Source organism: Hyaena hyaena, unplaced genomic scaffold, assembly GCF_003009895.1.
Source record: "Hyaena hyaena isolate Hyena2069 unplaced genomic scaffold, ASM300989v1 scaffold_314, whole genome shotgun sequence".
Taxonomy (NCBI): domain Eukaryota; kingdom Metazoa; phylum Chordata; class Mammalia; order Carnivora; family Hyaenidae; genus Hyaena; species Hyaena hyaena.
The window spans coordinates 1,724,727-1,750,042 of record NW_024080947.1 but is presented as its reverse complement, the minus strand read 5'-3'; the positions used below and the strand labels follow the sequence as shown (position 1 = coordinate 1,750,042).

Here is a 25,316-nt window from a genome sequence, read left to right as displayed (position 1 = left end):
TCTTTCTGAAAGCAGTTTTAATCTTACTATAGGATTCTTGTTTGTAGAAAATACGAGAGACTATAAAGGGTTGCTTCACCACCCGGGCCTCATAGATGTCCAGGGAGTTCAAGAATGGCTGTAAGGTTTCTGGGACCTCCCTGGAACTGGGTTCAAAACCAGCCGTCGTGCACAGGCTCCTTTAGGCTAGCAGGAGACGGGACTTCTCACAGCCCCTCCGGGAGATTCCTGACTCCAATCTGCTAACAGCCATTATAGTAAAGAATACTTCAGCTATTCTTTTTTTTTAAATAAGTGCTTAAAAAAAGGATGAGGGCCATTTTATTAGCAGCTATGCTTGTCATAAATTATGCTAACAGAAAATATATTGCCAGCCATCCTTTCCCCCTTAATCTTGATAGTGCTTTCATTTGGACTTTGCTGAAAGAAACAAAACTGTGTATCTTTACAATCCATCTGTGATCATTTTTCCCTAAGTGGGGCCCTGATCACTCCCTTCTGTTAAGAAAGAAAGAATGAAGCTTGACCCATTTAAAATAAGAAGGCTCTTTTATATTATTATGTGGGCCTTCCTTTTTCTTTGGTGAGGTGACACATAAGACAACTTTTCTTTAAAAGTTTATTTATTTATTTTGAGAGAGAGAGAAAGAGGGAGGAGGAAAGAGAGGGACAGGCAGACTCCCAAGCGGGATCCACACCGTCAACACAGACCCCGACACGGGGCTCAAACGCACAAACCGTGAGATCATGACCTGAACTGAGATCAGGAGTTGGATGCTTAGCCAACTGAGCCACCTAGGCACCCCTAAATGGAGCTTTTACCTTCTTCTGACTGCCTCATTGTACTGAAGGAGGAGTTTGGCTCCCACATCCACTAGGGCCCACTTGGGGAGTGGGACCAGGCACAGGCGCTGGTCTCCACCTTCCCCGTGGTCGGCGGGCTGAGACTGCCGCGTGCTCACCCTGGTGTGCTGGCAGCCAACGTGTGTGTTCTAACGAGGAAATCGACCAGAGGACAGCAGTGCTGGCGGGACAGCCGGGTCAGAAAGATTTGCCCTCCTCTGCATTAATTTTCTCAGTGCACGTGTTCTTCACATGGCCTATTTCCAGTTTCACATTCACCTTTCAGGCTCTTAAGAGAGACTGGACTTTGCAGAGTTCCTTCATCATTTCTGCTAAAAAAACTGCATCCCCAAGGATGCAGTTCTGGCCTCCTCAACCTTGTGTGTTGTCTCCTTTCTGCTCAGGATGGGGGCATGCTGAGCCTCTGCTGTGAGGAGCACCGGCTTCATCTGCTGCCTCCGCATTTCTTATGCACTAACTACCTCATTTCGTGCTGCAGTGCATTTAGTGCTCCCTTGCAGGGAGCCAGTGCTGTCCCCACTTTGTACGTGGTAACAAGGACTTGGAAAAGTATAGCAACTAAGACATTACAGGAAACCCTCAGTACACTCCCCTTCTATAGGGCAGGCTGGCGGCTCAAGGAGATGTGCCTAGAGGTTCCTTCTCTTTCTTCATCTTCGCTGATACCCAGAATATGAGGTTTGAACCCTCACTAGCACAAGACTTAGGATACAGTCGGCTTTTGCCCCTGGATTAGTAAAGTCACTGTTTCATAACCTCTTCAGAAGTATACTAGGCTATTAGAAATCTTATCCACGGTTACTGAGGCAGTGGTATCTGGGCTTTCGTATTCAGGAGAAGATTACTAAAAAAGGCAAGAAAGTCATCCTCTCATGTGAGGGCTTAGTTGAACTCCCTGGAATGGTGAGGAATGCGCCCCACGCCTCTCGCCAGCCTGCAGAGTCCCTGCACATGTCTCCACCCACCCGTGGGTGCTCCCCACCAGCCAGCAACTGTGTCCATGCTTCCCTGGCTGGGACCAGAGGCTCTTGCTGGAGATTTCCGCCACCAGAGGGCCCCCAGATTTACCTAAGAATTAGGACCAGAGGTGTCTTTCCCCTTTGCAGCCTCCCTTTCTGATCTTTGCTTCCCCCCACCATTTAAAAGACACACTAGCTCACTGCTGTGGCCTGCAGACTAGCCAAGACCAAGATCTGATCTGAGTACCACTCGGTGCTGGTCAGACCCGTCTGAAATCTGTGTTGTGCCTGTGATTGTCTGAAATGAGGGGGCATTTTTAAAGGGGGGAGAGAAAACCCACATAAGACTAGGGACATGTGGTTTGCCTCTGTCTCTGACTATTTGACCCAGTCCTGACTGCTGTGAGCCCGCAGAACCCGTTCTAATCAGACAGGCTCTCAGACCACGGCCTCTGAGCACAGCCATGCCAGGCCGGTATTCCCTGCCGACAAAGTGTGGGCTGTGGCAAGACAGGCAGACCTTTCCCCCCGGGTGGCCTGGCAAGCACATGGCACGGTGGCCCCTGGCCAGGCCTTGGGGTCAATAGGCTAACACAGTGCCACTCGTTGGGCTCTCCACCTCAGACTAAGCAGATGCCCAGCCTCTCCACATCACAGCCCTGCAAATAGTGCTGGACTTGGCGGATGTTACAGGCGCTGACAGTTGTTTGAATTGCATAGGCAGTAATTTATGTCATGTGTAGGGCCAGACGTTTCGCTCCTCGGCCCCCCGCCAGCACACCGCGGTCTCGTCGACTCCGGAGGGTCGTGGGATCGCAGGAGGAGAGAACGTGTTTGGAAAGGTCTCCCGCCCCCCTCAGCTTGTTGAACACCAAGTAGGAAATCTGAAGGGACAGGAGTAATACATTTAAGTTCTCGTGCATGTTATTTGAAAGTTACCCGTCATTTGCACTCTGCGAGCTAGGGTAGGGTCCAAGTACCATATGCGCTGAATCGAACCACCGTGTCTTCCATGTTATTCTGGTTACTCTGTAATCTTTGGAAGTCCCTGATGATGACCCTGCCAACGCTTCCAGAAGCAAGATTTCAGGTTTTTGGAATGGAGGAATTCTTTGAAGACCATCCCGGGGGGGTGGAGAAACATTATAAGAAAACCAGAATACTATGCAGTGTCTAAAACATGAGGACAACCCAGTCTGGTCAGCTAACACACTAATGTAGTGAGGCAAGCCGCCACCTGGGAGTCAAGGCACCCCTGCATGGGAACCATATTGCCCTGACCCACTGACATACAGCCTGACCTCAGCCAATGAAATCCTTGGCCGATGTGTGTGTTCATACCTTGCCTGTCCCATAAGGAACAATAATCAGTTTCTTCGAGGTTGGTGTGCAGACCAGTAGAGCATGAGAGGGCCTATAAGGTGATTTGTAGATGCTGCAGTTTAATTTTTCGAAGTCAGGTTTATGTAGCTCAGGGCGGCTATCAGGGAAACCATATGGTTATTTGGATTCTGTTGTGATTGCTCTGGGTTCCTGGGATCTTTGTTGTGAGAATGTTCTTGAAGACTGTGGTGCGTCATTTCCCATAAACCCAACTCATGAGGATGATTTTGACTTTTTAAAAAAATTTTTTTAAATGTTCTTTTATTTATTTCTGAGAGAGAAAGAGAGACAGTGTGAGCAGTGGAGGGTCAGAGAGAGGAGACACAGAATCTGAAACAGGCTCAGGCTCTGAGCTAGCCATCAGCACAGAGCCCGATGTGGGGCTCACACCCATGAACCATGAGATCATGACCTGAGCCGGAGTCGGTCACTTAACCAACTGAGCCACCCAGACACCCCTGAATTTGACTTTTTAGATTCTCTCAACTCATTTGGGATCAACTCTGAGGAAAACGGTGGATGGCTGGGGCACCTCGGTGGCTCAGTTGGTTAAGCATCGACTCCTGATTTTGACTCAGGTCATGATTTCATGAGTTTGTGAGACTGATCCCCACATCACTGGGCTCTGTACTGACAGTGCAGAGCCTGCATGGGATTCTCTCTCTCTCTCTCTCTCTCTCTCTCTCTCTCTGTCCCTCTCAAAATAAATACACTTAAAAAAAATGGTAGATAGCCAAGATGAGTAACTATTGGTCTTTGTCAAAGGTGAAGTAAGAGACAGAAAGCTGGCTCTGAGACCAGTTTGCAAGAATATCCGGGAGATGAATGTCTCTCATCACAAGATTGTGAATTGGAAGTACTTCTCCATTTGGGTGTAAAAGTACTGACATGCTCACTTTTTGAAAATCTCATTTATAGACACTTTGAAACCTTTGAAAGCTCTATGCAAATACTAATTATTTTTTCATGATTTGATTTTATTATTTTTCTTATTAGAATAAAACTGATTCAGAATAGTTAGAGAAAAGAATCATTATAGAGTCTGATGAAAACACCTGAAGGCATTGAGAATTTGTATTTAAGTGCATGCACTTGTCCTTGTAGCATGAGAACTGTTAAACCTCACAGATCATAGTAGCTAGGGCTAAATGGAACCATTAGCCAAATGGTGCCTGTCTTAGATACTAAGATTCTGACTGTAATCGCCAATGGGAGTTTTTTCCTCCACCACCAAGTGTCTCTGATACCAGCTGGGAGTCCTATGATTCAACTCACTTCTGATGCCATATACCTGGAGATGGCATTATATCCCACAGGTTAGGTGCTCCATCCTATAAGACTGCTCCCCAACACACACGTGCACACACATACACACACACATACACACACACACACACACACACACTTCAGATGCCAGTGGCAGGTCCAGGTTGTCACCTGGGCTTTTGACCCTACAGGCTATAGATTGGAGATTCCAGCACCCTCTCCTTGGGTTTGATTTACTAGAGAACCTCACAGAACTTAGACAAATGTTGTTAGCTCACTAGATCTCAAGTCTGTTCTAGAAGGATGTAACACAAGAAGACTAGATGGAAGAGCATAGCTCAGGGTACAGGGAAAGGTTGTGGAGCCTCCATGCTCTCTCAAGCACACTACTCTCCCCAAATCTCCACATGTCTACCAACCTAGAAGCTCTCTGAGCCCCGTCCTTCTGGGTATTATAGAGGCATGATTACATAGGCATCGTTGATTCGATCATTGGCCATTGGTGATAGATTCAACTTCCAGCCACTCTCCCCTCTCCAGAAGTCAGGGGGTGTGAAACTGGAAGTCCCACCCCTCAAATCACATAAATGTGGTTAGAGGCAACCAGTCCCCATCCTTGGGTGCTTCCCCAAAGTCACCTGATCAATAGAAAGACACCTCTGTCATTCTCATCACTTAGGAAATTCCAAGGGTTTTGGCAGCTCTAGGCCCAGAAAGGTGATGAAAACCAAGTATTTCCCATTATAAATCACAATATCACAGACTGATAAGTGGCATTATGTCAGTTTTATAGAATGGTCATTTAAGGTCTTATCTGTCACATAACAGAAAGGAAGGGAAAGAAGAAGAAGAGAAGGGGATAGGTCCAGAGTTTGAAGCTTCTGCCCCTTTGGGGAAGTTCTTTTCTTTGTTGCTTACTTTCCATTATTTGAATGAATAGGTGAATTAAGATATGATTATGTGTAAGTTTGTAGATGGAAGTGGATTCTTACTCAAGTACTGGAAAGTTTGCTTTTTTATTTCCCTAGATAAACTTTTGTCAAGGAGTAGAATATATTTCATCCCATCTCTAATTCAAATATTTAGTGGAGTTGGGAAAATTAGTAGAAGGGACCTAAGAGACTATCGAGTCCAGTTCCCAGTATGACCAATATGGAAAGGAGGCCAGGCTACTTGAGCAGAGTTCACTGCCAGGCTAGGGTTGATGTGCTGCTTTAAAATATACAATTTATGGACATGCACAAGGATGTTTAAAAGACCCAGCTGGGCCAGCTCTGCAGAGAAGAAAAGGGGTCTAATCTCTTTTTCCCCAATCTTTAAATTGCTTGAGCATCAGCTCAAATGATTTTCATGATAACCACATTTCTTTCCTTTTAGCTTTCCCATGTTTATCCAACTTAAATGCCCGAGACTGCTTTGTTCATCGTAGGCGAGTGAGCCAGAACAGCTTCACGCTCACAAAAAGTAGCCTTTCACAGAGTGTAGCATCCAGGCAGCTCTGTGTCAAGTTACACCAGAGCTGAGCTAAAGTAGGTTAGGTAAAAATCTCAATTAATTAGATTCTTTTTTTTGTATGTGGCTTTCCCCAGGAGGAAAGATGGAGTGATCATTTTTTTAAAAAATGGGTTTGTAGAGAATAGATTCTGTATTAAGAAGATTGATTGGAAAGATCAAGTGCATTTGGAGGAAAAGGACAAGGCTTAGAGTACAGGAAGAGAAGAAAATCTTAAACATCTTCTTTTGCCTTTTATTGAAAGGTATGCATAAGACGAACATTAATTTTTTAGAGCTTTGGTTTACAAACCCATTTCTGCTGTGTTTTCTGCAAAGGAGTACTATCCTATCCAACTCTAATCATTAAATGTTATTTTACCAAGTGACCAGAAGGGGTCATTCGAAGACATTTTCTCTGGGGATGGTTACCTTCATCTCCGGGCTCTCAGGGTAAGAGCAAGGGAAAAACAGAGTGATTCCTCTGGTAGAATGATGAAGCATCTTTGTCTGGCAAATCAGATTTCAGATTTGCATTGCAATCAGCTTAGGATTTGGGGGGAGAGAGCATCTTAGAAAAGGGAATGCTTATGTTAATTTTCCAGGAATAACTTACTTCAGAATAAATGAAACTCAAAAAGTCAGTAACTATGGTCGTGTATTAACCAAAGACTTCTAACTGACCCTAATTACAGTTCTGTTACAAGGAAGAGCGTGGTGCTGAACCCCTTTTGGTTGGCCTGTTTTCCCCTCAGATTAGCACTGTTGAGGAAAAGTGGTGAAGAAGATTGGAAAAACAGACTTAGCAGAAAGCAGGAGTACGGCAAAGCATCTATCACCGGTGGCCTGCACGTACAAGAAACAGAACAGTCCCTCAAGAAGAAGGTAATGTTTTCCATGTTGGGAAAAAGCACTGAACTAACATCATGCCTGGAAGTGCATCAGATGGGCAAGCATGCGGCCCTTGACTAATTACCACTCTGTGAAACACTGTCTTGCCTTGGGTTCGCGCTGCACACCTGGCACATGGCAGCTGAAACTGATCAAAAGGTAAAGTCTCGAGATGTTATCAAACTGATAAGAGCCCTGCATACATAAGGCATCTACAAACAAGTCTCTGCATTTTGAAGTGTGCACTCTTACTTCAGTTTACAGCCTTCCTAAAATGAAGTCTGATTTTACAGTGTTATTAATTAAAACCTTTGTAATGAAAATCTTTAATTGACCACGAGCAGTTTATAAGTTGGTGTATCAAATGTGGATTTGAATGTGCCACGCCGAGATTTAAACCTAAGCAGACAGAACAAGGACCTAACTGTGGTCAGTGAGTACTTATTTTCGCAATTTTAAGCATGTTTTACAATGAGCTGACGTGCCTTTTGTTGAGAATGTACAGCAACGTATGTTACAAGTTTAAATAAAATTAAGTAATTTGTTAGTGATACTGGCAAGCATTTCCTATGCAAAAGTATTGATGAGCGGTTAAATTATCCATCTAATGATGACCAGCTTTTGACCCGTTAGTGCACACTTTCAAAGCTGATGGTGACTTTCCTGTTGCTTGATCCTACAATTGTAAATGCATGTGCTGGCTGGAGACCAGATGGCCTGTGTGACGCGTCCTCTGGCCAACTTTTAGGGTTAAAAGTTTTCTAACAGAAATGAAAAAAAACATACATACAGAAAAAAACACTTTCAACAGGATGATCACCTGTACCTCTTTTAGTTCTAAAACAACTTGGTATCTGTGGTAGAAGGGAACTGTGAATGTGGCCTTGATGTGTGCAGAAGCTTACATGAAAGAGAAGTGCCCATGCAAGATGGTGAGGCAGGAACTGTGATACCACTTTATATGGTACCTGTGTGTCTTCACATGTTAAATACGAACAACAATTTATATTTCTATTTTAAGACATATATTAAAGATAATGACTAAAGGCATGTGATTTCAGCCGGTTGTGAAGTTCTCCAGTACAATTGGATATTTAAAAGCATAGGTGTGAAATCTGGGTTCCAAGAATGAGATCTTGAAGTAAAAAGAAAAGCTGGGTCCTTCAATTGTATCCCTGTTGCCCACAAACTTTATTTAAAAGGGTCTAGAAACTACCGCTTCAAAAACTGACTTTAACACTCACCCCTTGTTGGTCTTTTTGGAAGATGAAAAGGAGCCGTAGGAGCTGACGGTCCCATATGGCCAGGCGGAAAGTTCAAATACAGCTGTCACGCACATGGCCAGCTAGAGTCCTTGTGAGGAGTGAATGAGATAAGAGCCGTCCCCCTTAGAAGACTGGGGCATCAAGTGAGCTGTGACAACCAGAAGGCTGTGAGATAGGGCGTGAGACCCGAACTGCCTCATGCTTGGCTAAGGTTTACAGAAGGCAAGACTTGTGAGAAGGTTCGGGTAACTGCCCCTGGGGGTGGAAATGCAGGCAACGGAAGTGCTGGGGCCCGAGCGCGCACGGATGTCTCTGGGCTCTTGGATGTTGCATATTCTGCAGCAGTAGTGAACTCACCATTCCTCCACCTCCTCCTCCTCAGTGACCTAGTTCACTCTGGCCTGAGACAGTAAGCTCTTTGAAGTTAAAATAAGCCGATCTATTTTAGGCTTTTGTAGCAGACATTGGGAAATCTCAAGTCCTGTTGAGGTCAAGTGGTTTTCACATGGCCCCTGATAAGTCCTTGGCTTCTTTTCTTCCCAAGGGTGGCAGTATATTTCAGTCACACCTTCGCTGGGCTCAGATGTGAGGTGCCTCGAGCCTAATCTGTCTTCAGACAGTCCCTCCACAGCTGAGGAGTCCTTGAGAGATGCCACTGCTTGCCGGGTGTCTGAATCCTGCCCCAGACAGAGAAACACCTTCATGCCGCGTGGTGCATGCAGATGGGATCTTGTTGCATGGGCTGGATCTAGACTTACTGCTGGAGACCTCTGCTAAGAGCAGCGAGCTCTGGTACCTTCCATGTTTAACACCAAGAGAGGAAGGGAGCTGGGTACAGAGTCAGGGCATCCCTTCCAGCACAGTTTGTGCATTCATGTAGGGCACATAATTTCTGGGTGCCAAACATTTTACAGCTGAACCTTCTCCAGCTTTTGGGTATTGTAAGCACAGTCCCACAAACTACAGCCTGTGGAAATGCAGAGGAGGCAGGAACTAGAGACAGGACTCTATAGAAATCACGTCCATTGTCTCTCTAAAAATCCTTGCTGTCCAATAAAAATAGAGTACGAGCAACATAAGTGATTGTCTAGAAGCCACATTAAAAAACAAAAAAAGTGAAAGGATGCCATGAAAATCTGTAAGTGTCTTGTCTCTGTCAAAGAGTCGGTCCCCAAACAAAACTAATCTGTGGTTGCTCTCACCAGCATCTTGTTTGGGATTCTACCTGGTAAGAAATATTCTTTTAGCCCGTGAATAGATTTGGAGAACTAAGAGTTTTCCTTCCCCTAGTAAAAGACTAGTCATGTCTCAGAGAATATATAGCTTAATAGCAGTTCTCAGCTTTCCAAATTTATTGCCCCAGAATCAAGGTTGATGATTTGGAGCTTCAGAGCAGCAATCATTTACGTGGCTGACTCTCTCATTTCCTGTAACAACCAATCTGGGTTCATTCTCTCTCCTCTTTCCTTCCCTTCCTCCCTAGGCCACTCTTCTTTTCTCCTCTCTTCTTTCTTCCATTCTCAGTTTAGTCTAGGGCAAGTCTAACCTGACTTAAACATTGTTGCTTTTGCAACATCGATAATGACTTCTGAAGATGAGAAGGCCATTTGGTTTGTAGATTCGGCCTGGTCCATACTATATAGCATGTGTGCACTTGAGCCTGATCTGGAGACCATTTCCTCCAGGGTAGCTCATTCCATCCAAAGAGCAAGAAAAATGAAGCAAAATTTTAAAAGCAGGAGTCTCTCTCTTACAGCTCAATTGCATGTATTTATTTTTATCAAGTAATTATTCTAAATTTCAACCTCATTTTGGCATATTTGACATGAAGGCATATAGTGAGTCCCATGTGGTTTGGTAAGATAATCATCCAGTATATCAGACTTTTTCCAGGAAATAAAATGCCTTTATAGACTTCGCCATCACCACCCAGTTCTTTGTCTGAGTCACAGATATGGATTGGATACCCTGCTGTGCTCAATAGTATCAGGTCAGGAATCAAGCTAAGATCTATGATGCCAGCAGGGCATGTTCTTGAAAATCCAAGGAAGGTAAATCTGTCAATTCACGTTCTAATTGCTGCCATTGAAATTCCAAATCACAATTCTGGAGAAAGTCTCTTGAAAGACCTAAGGGAGGAGGGAGAAAAGGGCTTATGGTATGACTTCCCAATTAAAGATTCTCATCCCGCTGATGGAATGTGAGTTTACTTGGTGTTTGGGCCACCCGACTGTGTGAGCATGCGCATGCGTCTGATTGAACCCAGGCACAAAATCCTGGAAAATGATTGTGACACCCTAACCCTACTCTTCCAGCACTCCGCAATGTTTCCTATTTGTTTTAACCTATAGGAAGAAGGAGGATTTGCAGATGATAGTGCCATTTCTAATCTGCTTTGGGTAAGCCTGACTCTAACATAGGCGGCCTCTAGATGGTAGCCAGAATTCTACCTCCACCTCACCATATGGAACCCTCGTCAGTGACGGTTTCCTCGTAGGCCCTCGCTGTTTGGTTTCTTACCCCGAGGCGTGATGCCACCTCTATCCAGAGAAGAGAGCTATCCTGTTACTTTAATTTTTTTAGTCATATAATGAAAAACTTGAAAGACTTTAAATGAGTTATTTTACATTCAATGCTAAAACTGTTAGTTAAAGTCATAGTTCCTTTATACTGGAACCCAGTATCCTATAAGTTACAGGAATCTTGTCATTAATTCAGTTAATTACGATACCAACCTGACGCAGGTGTATTTACCGTGCTCGTGTGGATCTACGTTAGCATTCTAAGAAAACAGACAAACGGGAAGGACTCTCTTGAAAAGCGAACTGAAATTGCAATGAGTAAATTAACATTCTGGTCAAGAAATCCTTGTTTTTGTCTCTCCTCCTCCCCACCCTGCTCTGATAAATCTTCTCTTTTCACCTCTAATCCTCTTGCTTTGCTCTATAGGAACCTGTATATGCTTCTACTTATTCTCCTGCTATACCTGCTGCCCATAAATACCTGTCTTTTGTATCTATTAATCAGGTGAGGAAAAGCCTACACATTTTAATCCTCATTGCAATTTCTGAGCAGTAGGGAAGAACTTGTTTCATTTGCGGCATTTTAGTGTGCATGTTTGTGTGTGTGCACGTGAGAGAGTGAGCGAGTGAGCCAGCGATCAGTTCGTCATATATTTAGAGCCAGTCACACATTTCACATCTTTGAGTCAGACTCTTAGGTTGACCTGATGGCATTAATTCACCTCATAATCATGTACCTGGTGTAAGAGGAAAATCTTCCCTTTTCATCTCCAAGCATTATAGTCTCAGTTAAGTCAGGAGCCCAAGGAATATACCAGAATGTCCAAGCATCCACTTGGGAACCCTGCTATCTTGCTTAGCTTGGTAAAGGAAGATGTGGTGGAGGCAGTTGGGTGTGGATGGGCCAGAGAGGAAGACAGAGCAAGGAAGAGGCTATTCTGACAGGAGCTGGTTGCAGTGACCTACTGAAATGAGGGAGCACAGACCTCCTGCCCCCTATCTTCCATCTTCACAGCACCTCATCTGAACCCCACCCCAGAAGGGAGACCTGGCTTAGGCTGAATAATCCTGTTGGTACATAGTACATGATGATTTTTAAACCTAGAAATACCCGTGGTTGGTCTTTATTCCCCTTGGGATGTCCCTGGTGTCAAAATAGCTATGAAAAGTGCGTGCATCCACTTTGTCATGAATCCAAGATTCTAGCCTCCAACTTACCTAGCCCCTTCCCTCCGAGGGACTCTGTCTCCTAATTGGAATGGGGATTTTCTTGCCTCTAAGGTGTCCTCCAACTAAAAATCTCACGACTATACTGTTCCTTTAGGACTCATGATGACAAAACAGGTCTTTGAGCGAGAGGCGCAAAGACCTCATTTCAAATATGAGATGGACAGAGTGCTGTCAGAGAGACATGTCTGGTGAGCCCCCCTGTTTCACCTTACATCTGCGCAATGGAAATCCCCCATTTTTCTCCCTAAGGCAACCTCTTGCCTCACTCTCCTGGGTTCCTCTGACATTAAGAATGCTGGTCTGTGAGAGGCCAGCCCCACACAGATAGCAGTGCCCACCCCAAAAAACAGGCTGAATTCTGGAGCAAACCTGCTGTTCTGTCACTAAGGGGGAGCAGGGATGGATTGTTTCTTCTAAATCAGTCATATTAAACTTTAAAAGAAAAAATATATTATTGAACTCTTTAAAGATAAATTATGTGTATTACACACACACACACACACACACTTTTTAAATAAACTTTATTTCGTTAAGGAATTTTAGGTTCACAGCAAAATTGAACCAAAAGTATAAATATTTCCCATATATCTTCTGCCCCCCAACCCCCACCCCGCACCCCAGACACACACATAGCCTTCCCCACTACCAGTATCCCACACCAGAGTGGTACTTTTGTGAAAATTGTTGAACCTACATTGACACATTATTGCCCAGTGTCCATAGTTTACATCTGGGTTCACTTTCGGTGTGCGTTCTCTAGATTTTGACAAATGCATAATGACATGTATCTGTCATTATAGTGTCATATAGACAAGTTTCACTGCTCTAAAACACCTCTGCACTCCATCTGTGTATACCTCCCTCCCTCTAATCCCTGGCAATTTCTTTATTGTCTCTATGGTCTATGGCTTTGTCTTTCTTAGAATGTCATACACTTAGAATGTCATACAGTTGGAATCATTGAGTTGGTAGCCTTTTCAGACTGGTTTCTTTCACTTTATCATATGCATTTGTTTCCTCCGTGTCTTTTTATGGCTTGATAGCTTCTTTCTTTTTAATCCTGAATAATATTCTCCTTGGATATACCACAGTTTGTTTGTTTTGAAAATATGGAACACTTTATACAAATCTGCGTGTCATCCTTGCACAAGGAGCCATGCTAATCTGTGTATCATTCCAATTTTAGTACATGTGCTGCCGGAGCGAGCACATACCATGGTTTATTTATCCATTTGCTTACTGAATGGCATCTTGGTTCCTTCCAAGTTTTGGAAATTATGAGTAAAGCTGCTATAAATATCTATATGCAGGTTTTTGTGTAGCTATAGATTTTCAACTCATCTGGGTATCAAGGAGCACAGTTGCTGGATCATATGGTAAGAGTATGTTTAGTTTTGTGAGAAACTGTGAAATGTCTTACAAAGTGGCCATACCCAAGTTTGCATTGCCTCCAGCAAACAAACGAGAGTTTCTATTGCCGTACACTCTCACCAGCACTCGCTGTTGTCAGGGCTCTGGATTTTGGCCATTCTGATGGGTGCGTGGTGGTATCTCATAGGTGTCTGAATTTGCAATGACATGTCATAATGCCATGTGATGTGGAGCACCTTTTCATATGATTGTTTGCCACCCATAGATCTTCTTTGGTGAGATGTCTGTTCAGGTCTTTGCCCAGTTTTTAATTGGTTGTTTTCTTATTGTTGAGTTTTAGGAGTCCTTTTGTATATTTTTGGATGACATTTCTTTATCAGATGTGTCTTTCAGTCTGCGGCTTGTCTTCTCATTCTCTTGACAGTGGCTTTCACAGAGCAAAGGCTTTTTCATTTCAGTGAAGTTCAGTTTGTCAATTCTTTCATTAATGTTACATCTAGAAAGTCATCACTGAATTCAAGGTCATCTAGAGTTTTCTTCTATGTTATCTTCTACAAATTTTATAGCTTGGCATTTTACAATTAGATTTATGATTCATCTTGAGTTAATTTTTGTGAAGGGTGTGAAGTCTGTGTCTCGATTCTCTCTCTCTTTTTTCTTTCTTTTGTTGCTGTTGTTGCATGTGGAAGTCCACTTGTTAGAACACCGTTTGTTGAAAAGACTGTCTTACATTCACTGTATTGCCTTTGACCTTTCACAGATTAGTTGAATGTATGTAACACATTGTATGACTGTATTTCTGGGCTCTCCATTTTTTTCTTAGAGAGAGAGAGGGAGAGAGAGAATAAGTGGGGAAAGGGAAGAGAAAGAGAGAGACAGAATCCCAATCAGGCTCCATGCTGTCAGCACAGAGCTCGATGTGGGGATCATACCCACAAACTGTGAGATCATCTTGACTCGAGCCAAAGTCAAAAAACAGGTGTTTTACTGACTGAGCCACCCAGGTGCCCCTCTCTATTCCTTTCTATTGATCTATTTATCTGTTTGGTTTTTTTTTTTTTTTCTTGACTACTACCACACTGTCTTGATTACTATAGCTTTACAGTAAGTCTTAAAATCAGGTAGTGCCACTCCTCCAACTTTATTCTTCTCCTTCAATCTTGTATTGGCTATCCTGGGTCTTTTCCATCTCCATACATCCTTTAGAATCAATTTGTCAGTATCCACAAGGTGACTTGCTGAGATTTTTATTGAAATTGCACCAGATCTGTAGGAAGAACTGGCATCTGTAGGAAGTTGGAAAAACCTGGGATCTGGACAATATTGAAGCTTTCAATCCATGAACATGGGATATTACTTCATATATTTTTAAGTTTAAAGAAAAATGCCATTTACCAGAGGTAGTTTATGTTTAATCACTTCAAAATTAAAGTAGGCTTAAAATTCTGTATTTTTATATATTGAAAACTTTCTCAGATAAATATTTTATGTACCAGCCTTTTAGCATTAGCTCATCAGGGTTCTCTGAGACTCCTTTCCTCCCACAGTCCTACTATCTGTGTTCACTAGTGCAGAGGCTCAGAAAAGAAAATGAGCATTACAACAGCGCACACATTCTGTCTAAATGGACTGTTTGTCTCTTTGTTGGTCTTTAACAGACATTTCCTTCTTCCTCACATGCCTCCCAACTGTACAAAAATAAGATTTCCTGTATTCCCCTCCCTTCACTTAGTCCCTGGTAGATGTGGCAAGACCACATTATGGTTACTTTGAGCTCTAAGCCTAGCTATGATCTTTTTTCATGTTTTGTTCAGGCCACTTGAGGCTTTATGCTCTAATGAGGTCTGAAATCAGCAAAGGAGGGGGTAAAGCCATATTTCTTTTAACGGTACACAGAATTCAAAACGGTGATAGCATTTTTTTAAAAGCAAGAAGCACTTATTTGTCACTTTGCATACTTTCTATTAGTTCATCTGTGCTCTTGTAACTTCTTCCAACACTGTAGTTTTACTAGATGTGAATAAGATAAAAATGTAAAAGCCAGATCACAGTATTTTCTATCCATGAAGCTCTCTAGTTAATAGGATAATATAATCCTATTAAAGCATGTTAGATCCACTGTCTGTTATTGTATCACCTCTCTGTGTCAGCGACATGTGGGAAGATTTGTACTAGGCATTCTCAGTAGGTATACAGAATTAAGCACATTAGTAACAATGCCGTAACCTAAAAACATTCTTGCAGATTGACTCTACATACTTTTAAGCTGTGTCCTACCAAATCTCTGTCCATCCCTAAGACCTGCCTTACTTCCCAACTGTTTCACTTGTTACACTTCCTCCTACACACACACACACACACACACACACACACACACACACACACACACACTGTTCCTTCCCCTTCTTATCTCCATCTCTGGGCACCACATTTATGGGATCAGCATTTGAAGAGTGAAGGACAAGGCAGATAGGGCTTCTATTCCTATTCTGCCCCAATTTTCTTACTATTCCAGTCAATCCTAAACATCATCACCTAAATCTACACAAGCCTGGAAAACAGTACAATACTTACTGGGACACAATACTATGTCCTTAGGAAAGAAAAGCTTAGCAGGGAAAAACAAGACAATAATGAAATTTAAAGCTAAAAAAGTAAATGGGCAAAGATATGTATCTTGTTTTTGCATTTCGAGTTCAAAATTTAATAGCAGCTGGTGAGAAACTATTAATTTTTTCAGTGAATAAATAAGTTGTACATTTCTTACCTCATTAGAGTCCTCTGAAATCAGATAAAGCAATCAGTGACACTAAACCAACTTCACTAAGTGCATAGTTAAAACTTTTAGAGACAAAAAAACCTTTTATGTTTATCCTAATATTGAGAAAGGAGCAAAAATTTACTCCATAACAAAGATCTGGCCGACTACTGGGAGCTGTAAGGCCTGCAACAGCTGTATCATTCCAGGGCTCAGATCCACCATGTTCTTCTAGGAGCTCCGGGGGAATCTGAGCGCTTCGGGAGATAGAGTTGTTGATTCGGGGATACCATTTTCTTGAGTCATGAACCACACCCAGGGCTTTGGAGATGTGCCGCAAAGTTCACCAGAACTAGTGATTTCCGGATCTTTGGAGAAACAAACTTTCTTGGCCCTTCTTATGTGTTTTCAAAATGTTTTAAGCCAAGTACTATATTGATTCGATTAAAATTGTTCCTGAAACTTCATTTTCAAAGAAAACATATTATCTTTTTTGAATTTTGATGAGGTCTTCCTGGCAAGTCAACCTCATAGTTTATTGAATAAGGGTATGTGATTGAGAGACTTACTTGGAAGGAGGGTCATCTCCCTAGTCATGAGTGGGAAAGTGAAGGAAAAGGGTTTTTAGCTTTTGGATGATATTTTATTTGGATAAAACTCTATAATAAACTTATAAAACTTGTAAAAAAGTTACCATGATGGGGCACTGTCATCTACTCTTGACCAAAGCCACTGACTGTTGGCTGCCCCCACTAACGTCTATTTTCCTCCCTCAACCCCAGCCTCCACCCCCCACTGCTGACTTCCTGCTGTCCTGTCTCCTATACACAAACATGATATTTATAGTTGGGGCTGCCCTAATACCATATACTGAGTGGCTTATAAACAACAGAAATTGATTTCTCACAGTTCTGGAAGCTGTAAGTTCAAGATCAAGACATCAGTAGATTCAGTGTTTCCTGAAAGCCCTCTCACTGGTCCTTGGATGACCAGGTGCTTCTCACATGGTGGCTGTCCTCACATGGTGGAAGGGGCAGGGGGGCTTTCTAGGGTGTCCTGTATAAGGGCATTAATCCTCTTCAGGAGGGTTCCACCTTCATGACCTAAATGCCCCCCAAAGGCCTCACCTCCTAATGCATCACATTGGGCGTTAGGTTTCAGTGTACAATATTTGGGGGCACACACTCCGTCTGGCTCACTTCCATAACCACAGTAATGTGATCCAGAGGAAGACGTTCAACACTGCTGCAGGGTTTAATCCACAGCTCATTTCCAACTGTGTCCATCCCCCCCCAACCATGTCCCATTTAGCCCCCACCCCGCTCCGTCTAAGATCCAAGCCAAGATCAGGCATTGTTTTAGTTGTCCTATCTCTTCAGGAAAAGGATTTTTTTTTAACCTAAATTAAATTACCAAGGATCTCAAAATCACTTCTGGCGGTGATTGTTCTGTAGAAGACGTCTATAAAAGATTCACAAACTAGATGATGGAGAAGGCCACATTCATGGCTTAAACCGAATGTTGCCAGGGTAGATGAGGTTTCGTGCACATCTTTCCTGGACAGGAAGGAAGGAACCCTCTCCTGTTTCAGCCTCCTCCAATGCTTTAGGAGGATGAACTGGGCTGATCTCTGCTTTCTTGTCGAATGAATCTGGAAGTTATTTTCTATTGATTAGTTAAGGGAAGCTAATCGGCCATCATGGGATGGACCACGTGGAGGGACAGGATCAGAGGCACTCCTCGGGGATCTCCTGACTTTCCCACGAGGGAAGAGGAGCTGGGGGGACTGGCAGCAGAGGTTAAAGTGAGCTCAGCTGCAAGCAAAGGCCCCGGCAGGAAGGGCATCCCTCGGTTATGAGAAGAGGCTGAGGTGAGAGCAAATGCACAAAACCGGGAGGCCACGCTGGCATTAGAGCCTCCGTCGTGGGAGCCACCCTGGGGTGGACAGCTAGTGAAGGAGGCTCTTCTGCTCTGGGGAGGAGGCTTTTCCTTTCTGCCTTCCTCAGCGCTCACTTACCGCACCTGCCCTGCTTCTCTCCCTGGCTTGCGGCCCCTGCCACTGGGTACGTTTCCAATTGGATCTAAATAAATTGCGAGAAAATTAAAAAAAACTTCTCTTGAACTTTCCCACTCATGATCTGTGCAAGGACCCTAATTCCAAGTCACTCTTTGAGTGGGTTTGGCAGTGAGAGGACAGTTGCATGGGGGGGGGGAGGGGGGGGGGCAGACTCTGTCCTACTGCCAATTAAGGGCCTCCCACCCTGGTGTCCCCCGCTGCCACCATCCACACCCTCTGTCCCTGGAAGACTCCTTCCCCTGTGCTGGCACCAAGTACCCTGAGCCGGGTCCTCTGCTGCTTCCCCTCATACACCCATCTCAGCCCACTTCTCTCTGGAGGCCTCTTTCCTGGTCTCCCTCAGACCCCCTCAGCCTCTTTCACCCAAACCAAATGAGTTGACCAGTGGCTTACAAACTGAAGAGGCAGGTATCTTCAAGACCCCAGTTAGAAGCTTTTGAAAGCATTTTTTGGGTAGAAATGTTATTTTATATGTAGGTTATGTCTATAGTACCGTTTATCCTCAATGTCAGATATACTAGGGCCTAAAAGTCACTTTCATGGGCTACCTGCCTGCCTAACTGCCCGTGTAACATAGTTGTCTAGGAAAAAGCATGCTGAGTTCCAGAAAACCTTCTTGTAGCACACTTTATTCCGAATCAGCTTTCTCTCCCTTATAATTGACCATGTTCCTCATGGATGCAAGTGGATGAGATTTTTCTGGATTGACCGTCTTTTGTGAGCTTATATGGATAAAATTTCTTACTCAACCAAGTTTAGCTAGGTAAAACAGACCAACATTATAATTGTTTTAATGTTTGTTTATTTTTGAGAGAGAAAGAGTGTAAGCGGGGGAGGGGCAGACAGAGAAGGAGACACAGAATCTGAAGCAGGCTCCAGGCCGTCAGCTTTCAGCACAGAGCCCGATGCAGGGCTCGAACTCGCAAACCATGAGATCATGAGCTGAGCCAGTCAGACGCTTAACCAACTGAGCCACCCATGTGGCCCAGAACAGAGCAACTTTAAAACCCAATGAAATTCATGGCATGAAGACAGTCTCTATTTTAGTTGATTTTTCCAAAGTATCATTTTGGTGTTCCCATATTCCAAACAAATGAATGGGGAAAAACCATCACAGTTGTAACCTAAATTTCGTTGTCCTTGATGGTGATCTCTAACCCAAGCTGGATGTAGGGAAGCCAAAGTTCTTTCCAATAGATCAGTTACAGACATTTGTGGACACTGTAGCCATCCTGTTTGTTTCCCTGTCTGCCTTTTGGGTCACAGAATGCTACCTGCTAAAATTCACATCTCTGTCATTTCCCTCTCCCCTTTTCTCCCCGGTACGCTTTATAAACAGCGGGTCACAGAAAGTCGAGAGAGCCAGATGACTATCGAAGAGAGGAAGCACCTCATCACTGTGAGAGAAGAAGCCTGGAAGACCAAAGGCAAAGGAGCAGCCAATGACTCCACCCAGTTCACTGTGGCTGGCAGGATGGTGAAGAAAGGTCAGAGTCGGGGGGAGGGGTGGACCTACTCCGCGTGGGCACGTGGGTAAGGGTGTGCGGGTACACATGCTGTGCTGCCCATGACGGGCAGGGTGGGACATGAGAGCTCAATTTAAAAAATCAAGCCACGATCTTTTTTAGTTTTTCCTCTTATTGAAGTCACATAAGCGTTTTTGGGGTAGGTTTTTTGAGCTATACTGAACACTGAACACCCTTTCTTCCTGAATAATGCCATCTTCAACGTAAGGTGGCTTAAGTCAACTAGTCTCTTTTCAAGATTTGGCCATTTGGAAATGGAGCACAGGTTTCAAAGGCAATTGCAAATGTGGTGATGTATCTTAGTCCTTTCCCATAATTGCTTTTAAATTATTTTCATTGTCTCACCATCTGGCCATCAGTTGACCCTAAATAAGCCTTTGTCAATAAAGAATGGGTTTATCTCTTCTCTTTCTAAGAGGAATTCTTATGTCCCTTTCCATCAGACCAGAGTTCTCTGACTTACAAAGTCCTATTTCCAGATAGGTTTTAGTAGATGTCTAATGGATATATGCAGTTCTGAAGAAGTGGCATTTCCCAGCAGATGGTCATTTCTTTGCTACTGAGCTCTTGGAACTGATTTGAAGCCAATATGAAAGATTTCTGAAATTGATGTATCATGTGGTTAGTAAAGTCACTTTATGCATCACATGGTTAGTAAAGCTCTAAAGGTCCATACCCAGTGGGAAATGATTAAAATCTGGGGTCCCTTTGTCACCTGTATGCATAGAGCTTCATTTCCTAAGGTGGTGTTTAAAAGCAAAGTTCTGGACTTAGTGACAAAAGTGCCCACACGCATTTAGAGTTCACTTACGTGGTCATCAGCGTTCTCACTTCATGTTTCTCTTTTCTGGAAACCTCTCAGGATCCTCACTTATAAACAGTGCATAACTTGTTGTAGGCTCATAATAAATATTGGCAGAAGGAAGGGAGGGGAGACCCCCAAGTTGTGATTAACTCAAATCCTGACAGAAAATAATTAACTCCTACGGAGTGAGCTAGTATTTGCGTATTTTCTTCATCAGATCAGAGACCTGTATAATCATGTGAAACTACTTGGTCCTGAGACCCATCCCTATGTTACAAAAGCAGACCCTGAAGCCCACATTGCTTAGGAATTCAACATGCCTTTCAATGTGTAGCCTAGACCTTTTGCCTGATGACTTTTTACTTTGGCTTCTTTTTCCCCTCTTCTGTCTTAAAAATTATCACTACTTCATAAGCAGGCCCTTCCTACCAAAGACACTGCCCTTGTCCACAATGACATCAGAGGAATCGGGTTTGCTCTTATGCAAGTTTGGAGAATAAGGCTAGAGAAATTCTTCTCCTTTTGTGCAGGAGTTTGCTTTCACATTTCTTGAATAAATCCAAGATCTTTATTAACAGGTGCTATCTGGCTTGCTCAGGAAATAATTTTCCTGTACTTTTAATGTAATGAAGAAAAAAACCCGTATCCTGTTTGTCTAATAGTTTTTACCACCTGCTGAGTTATATGTTTCATTTGTGTCCTGGGCACTTGCTGACTTGTGGCAGTAGCATCCAGCGTGCTACACTCACTGTAGAATAAAGTAGCCCCCTCACTACAGCCGCAGAGACTTCTCCCCTCCTCAGGTCGCCACATATCAGCAAGTTGCCAAAAGGTGTGCTGGACCCTGATTTTTAGAAAACTCTTTTCTCCCCTAGCTTCATTAACACTTGGCGATATTCCTAGATTCTGCTTAACAGTTAGTAATCCACAAGGTTTCCGGGTATTCTACGATTCTCCTCAAAGTATGCCTTTGAATAAGGGAGCTGTGAAGAGAGTAGGTGACTGGTTATTGCGTGTAGAATTCACTGAAAAGAGGAATGGGGAGTGCTTTGTTTAACACTGTTGTGTGGTTTATTGTTTTTATAATGAACTTTTTATTTTAGAATATTTATTTATTTTAATATAATTTGTTGTCAAGTTGGCTAACATACAGCGTATACAGTGTTCTCTTGGTTTTGGGAGTAGAGTCCCATGATTCATTGCTTACGTACAGCACCCAGTGCTCATCCCAACAAGTATCCTCCTCAGTGCCCATCACCCATTTCCCCCCTTTAGTGCCCCCCCATCAACCCTCAGTTTGTTCTCTGTATTTAAGAGTGTCTTATGGTTTGCCTCCCTCTCTGCTTTAAACTCTTTCTTCCCCTTGGCTTTCCCCCGTGGTCTTCTGTTACGTTTTTCAAATTCCACATATGAGTGAAAACATACGGTATCTGTCTTTCTCTGACTGACTTATTGGTGTGATTTAAATTTACATGCCCTCTCCTGTTAGGGAAAACCCTTGCCTAGTTGGGATAGAGATGTCCCACCCCTGGAAGCTCTTGCCCGTGTGGCTGCCTGAACGGGCAGCAGGGAGCGCCCTGACGGTGCACAGGGCCAGGTATCCAAGAGTTGGGCCCTTCTGCTCCCTTTAGAGTTCATGATCTCTGTGCTAAGGAACGCGTCCCTTTTCTGTGCATCTTGTTAGTAGGTGATGACGAGCTGCACTTGTACTGCCTGTGATGCCAACTCTTACTTTATTATCTTTCAAGACATTTGCTTCCTCACTGATATAAACCTTCTGCAGGTCTGGTTATTGAAATAAATGTTTAAATTTTTATTGACATCATCAAGCAAATATAGGTACCTACTGAGAAATACTTTTAGGATATCACCTAAGACTGAAATTTTAAGCTACATTTCAGTATTTTTCGTTAAAAGTTTTATGCTGTTATACATCCCTCTCCAGCTGACAGTAGGAAGGAGCAGAGCAATTCCTTCATTCTTTTTTCCTTGTAAGTCATAGGTGCCTAATTACGTATTCTCCATATGCACTTCTTTGAGGGATGCTGAAAGTGCATTTTCATCTGACGATTTCATATTTATTACAAGTGAATACTGAGAACATTAACATTTCATTCTGTTTTTTATAAAAGCACTGGTTCCTTTCCTTTCCAATCCCTTCTATTTAGGTGAGGAACAAAGTGCTTTTCCTTGCCTTTATTAGGATTTCTTGTCCCAACCAGATACCTTCCCTGTGCTGGAGTCCCTTTCTTTCATATGTCCCAAACCTTTACACTTTTAATAAATACATATTTTTTTATTTTATTTATTTTGAGCTGAAGTGGGAGTAGGAGAGGGGCTGAGAGAGAATCCCAAGCAGACTCCATACTGCCAGTGCAGAGCCCGATGTGGGGCTTGAACTCACAAACCAAGATCATCACCTGAGCCAAAGTTGGATACTTAACTGGCTGAGCCACCCAGGTGCCCCACCTTTACACTTTTAAAAGATTCCCCAGTCTGCTTCTTGGTAAATAAACGTGAAAGCACATCACTAGTTCCCAGCCACACCTGAGATGGATGTGACCCCTCAACAATCATAAATCGATCTAAGTGTATCCTCTTCTGTGTCTGTCTTTGAAAAGGTTAGCGCTCCTTGGGTTATTACTGAATAAAATCACACTCTGAAGGATGCCCCCAAAGGCCAGACTGCCCCCACCTCATCCCCACCTGCAGGAAAACTCCAATATCAGGGGCCACTTGCCAGTTACTGTGACATAGTCCATTCTCCTCTTCTTCTATGGGACATGGTGCAGATACACTTTCTCTTGAACTACCTCTGCCACCTCAGAGGGGCTTCAGAACTCACAACTCCATTTCTTCAAGTATATTCTGATGCCTCATGTACACTCTTACTCCATTTACATGTTATGAGCATGTTTTCTCTCATGTCTTCATCGTAGTAGCTTCTCACCTATTACAGCCCCTAGAAACTCGAAAATTCTATGCACATTTGCAGTGGTCCTACACAGTCCCGGCACCTGCCAAATGCACATGTGTGTGCACATGCATGCATGTGTGCAAATTCTAGAAGTTGTAAAACCTACAGTGGGATTCATAGAGTTTCATTAGGGTCCTGGGAATCTCCAGAAATGATCCGGAGATACTAAATCGCTCCTGTGATGTTCTGCAGGCTTGGCATCCCCCGCCGCCATAACTCCAGTGGCGTCTCCTATCTGCAGTAAAACGAGGGGGACCACGCCAGTTTCTAAGCCCTTGGAAGGTAAGTCACTGAGGCATCAGTGTCCCGCTGGGTCTTAGACCGGAAGAGTGCTTGCTGTCAGCACCTCTCATGGATGGTTTCTGCTTGCCTAGATATCGAAGCCAGACCAGACATGCAGTTGGAATCGGACCTGAAGTTGGACAGGCTGGAAACCTTTCTAAGAAGGCTGAATAACAAAGGTACCTTCCAGAAACCAGAGAGAAGCTTTGGTTTTCGTGCTTAGAGCTCACTATAATTGGTATTTCAACGAGCAGCTAAGGAAACCTGTAAAAAACGCTGCTCCTCTCTCAGAATCTCCAAATCACAATTCTGATTGCTTCTTCTCCTCAGATACATTCTCTTCTTTCTACCTGACTTCGTCAATTCCTAGTAAATGTATGATCTTTTTTATTTGAAAAGGAAGAATGATTGGGTTACCAAGGTCTGATTTACTTCCAAATGTACTAAATTGGGGACCTCCAGTAAGATTGGCTCCTGAGTCTCAATCCTTGGGATGTCATGCAGTCAGGACTGGGTAGTGTGAACTGGGTAATGTGGCTTTTATACTTGAAAGCAGGTATGACACAAAATCAACATGATCTTGGGCCTGATGAAATGTGAATGGTACAGGTCAGTTTCTAATAAGGGAGCAGTTGACACATCTTATTGCAGATGACATCCACATAAATGCTGAACTAAATATTTCAATACAAAAGTTTATGAAGTATACAAAGTAAAAGAATAATATGCAGAAATAGCCTCATCTCTTAATAAAAATGTCCAGTACTTGAAACTGATCGAATAGTAAGCCCTAGGAGTCACTGTCATTGACAGTGACCCCCTAATAGGTTGGAAATAATACAGAAAAGCACTTTATATGAGACACATAAAAGTGTAATGTAGTAACTAACCTGGCAAGACAAGAAATTCAAACAATTCAAAGCTTACTACGTATCTGTAGCTGTGATCTAGCCCAGGGGCCAGTAAACGAATCCAGCTCTCCATCTGCTTTTGTTCCTGAAGTTTTATTGGAACGAAGACATGCTCACTTGCTCATGTATTGCCAGTAGTCACTTTTGCACAGCAGAGTTGATGCGTGCAACACATCATGTAGCCTCCCATGCAGAGCCAAAAATATTTACTATGCGGCCTTTTACAGAAAAGGTTTTTACTGATCCCTGATCTAGAATTAGACTGAGGCTGGCTCTGCCTCCAGTAGCAAAAGTAACAAGCGCAGACACGCTCAGTGGGCTTGCGTTACCTCCCTGTCTCCTACCATTTGCATGCCGCAAGCTGTTTTCAGATAAGAAGTCCTCTCTTGACACGTCAGATAAGGCCCAGGAATCATCCACGGAGCCCCGGGCATCACTACCATGTTTCTCCACTCCTGGAACATAGGGGGAAACTCATTTTTAAGCTATTGGAGGGCTTAGTCAGAGTAGTGTTTTTACACGAATCTGACATCATTTATTTGCTTCGTTTGTTCTCAGTTGGTGGGATGCAGGAAACCATACTCACGGTCACCGGTAAATCTGTTAAAGAGGTGATGAAGTTGGACGATGACGAAACCTTTGCCAGATTTTACCGCAGCATGGACTACACCGTACCGAGGAGCCCTGTGGAGCTGGACGACGACTTCGATGTCATTTTCGACCCTTATGCCCCTAAGT

General features: G+C 43.4%; 1 protein-coding gene and 1 non-coding gene across 4 annotated transcripts in view; one reads left to right on the top strand and one right to left on the bottom strand.

Moving 5' to 3' along the window:
- SVIL (supervillin) overlaps positions 1-25,316 on the top strand; it is a 121,915-nt gene that overhangs the window by 67,532 nt on the left and 29,067 nt on the right. For all 3 annotated transcript variants that reach the window (XM_039248660.1, XM_039248659.1, XM_039248661.1), the window contains 5 exons: positions 6,719-6,848; positions 19,417-19,564; positions 23,578-23,667; positions 23,760-23,846; positions 25,137-25,314. In XM_039248660.1, the coding sequence (XP_039104591.1) occupies positions 6,719-6,848; positions 19,417-19,564; positions 23,578-23,667; positions 23,760-23,846; positions 25,137-25,314 (633 nt within the window). The remainder of the gene's footprint in view (positions 1-6,718; positions 6,849-19,416; positions 19,565-23,577; positions 23,668-23,759; positions 23,847-25,136; positions 25,315-25,316) is intronic.
- LOC120242756 lies at positions 12,975-13,081 on the bottom strand. Its single transcript, XR_005531159.1, has one exon. It is a non-coding gene; the product is annotated as a U6 spliceosomal RNA (small nuclear RNA).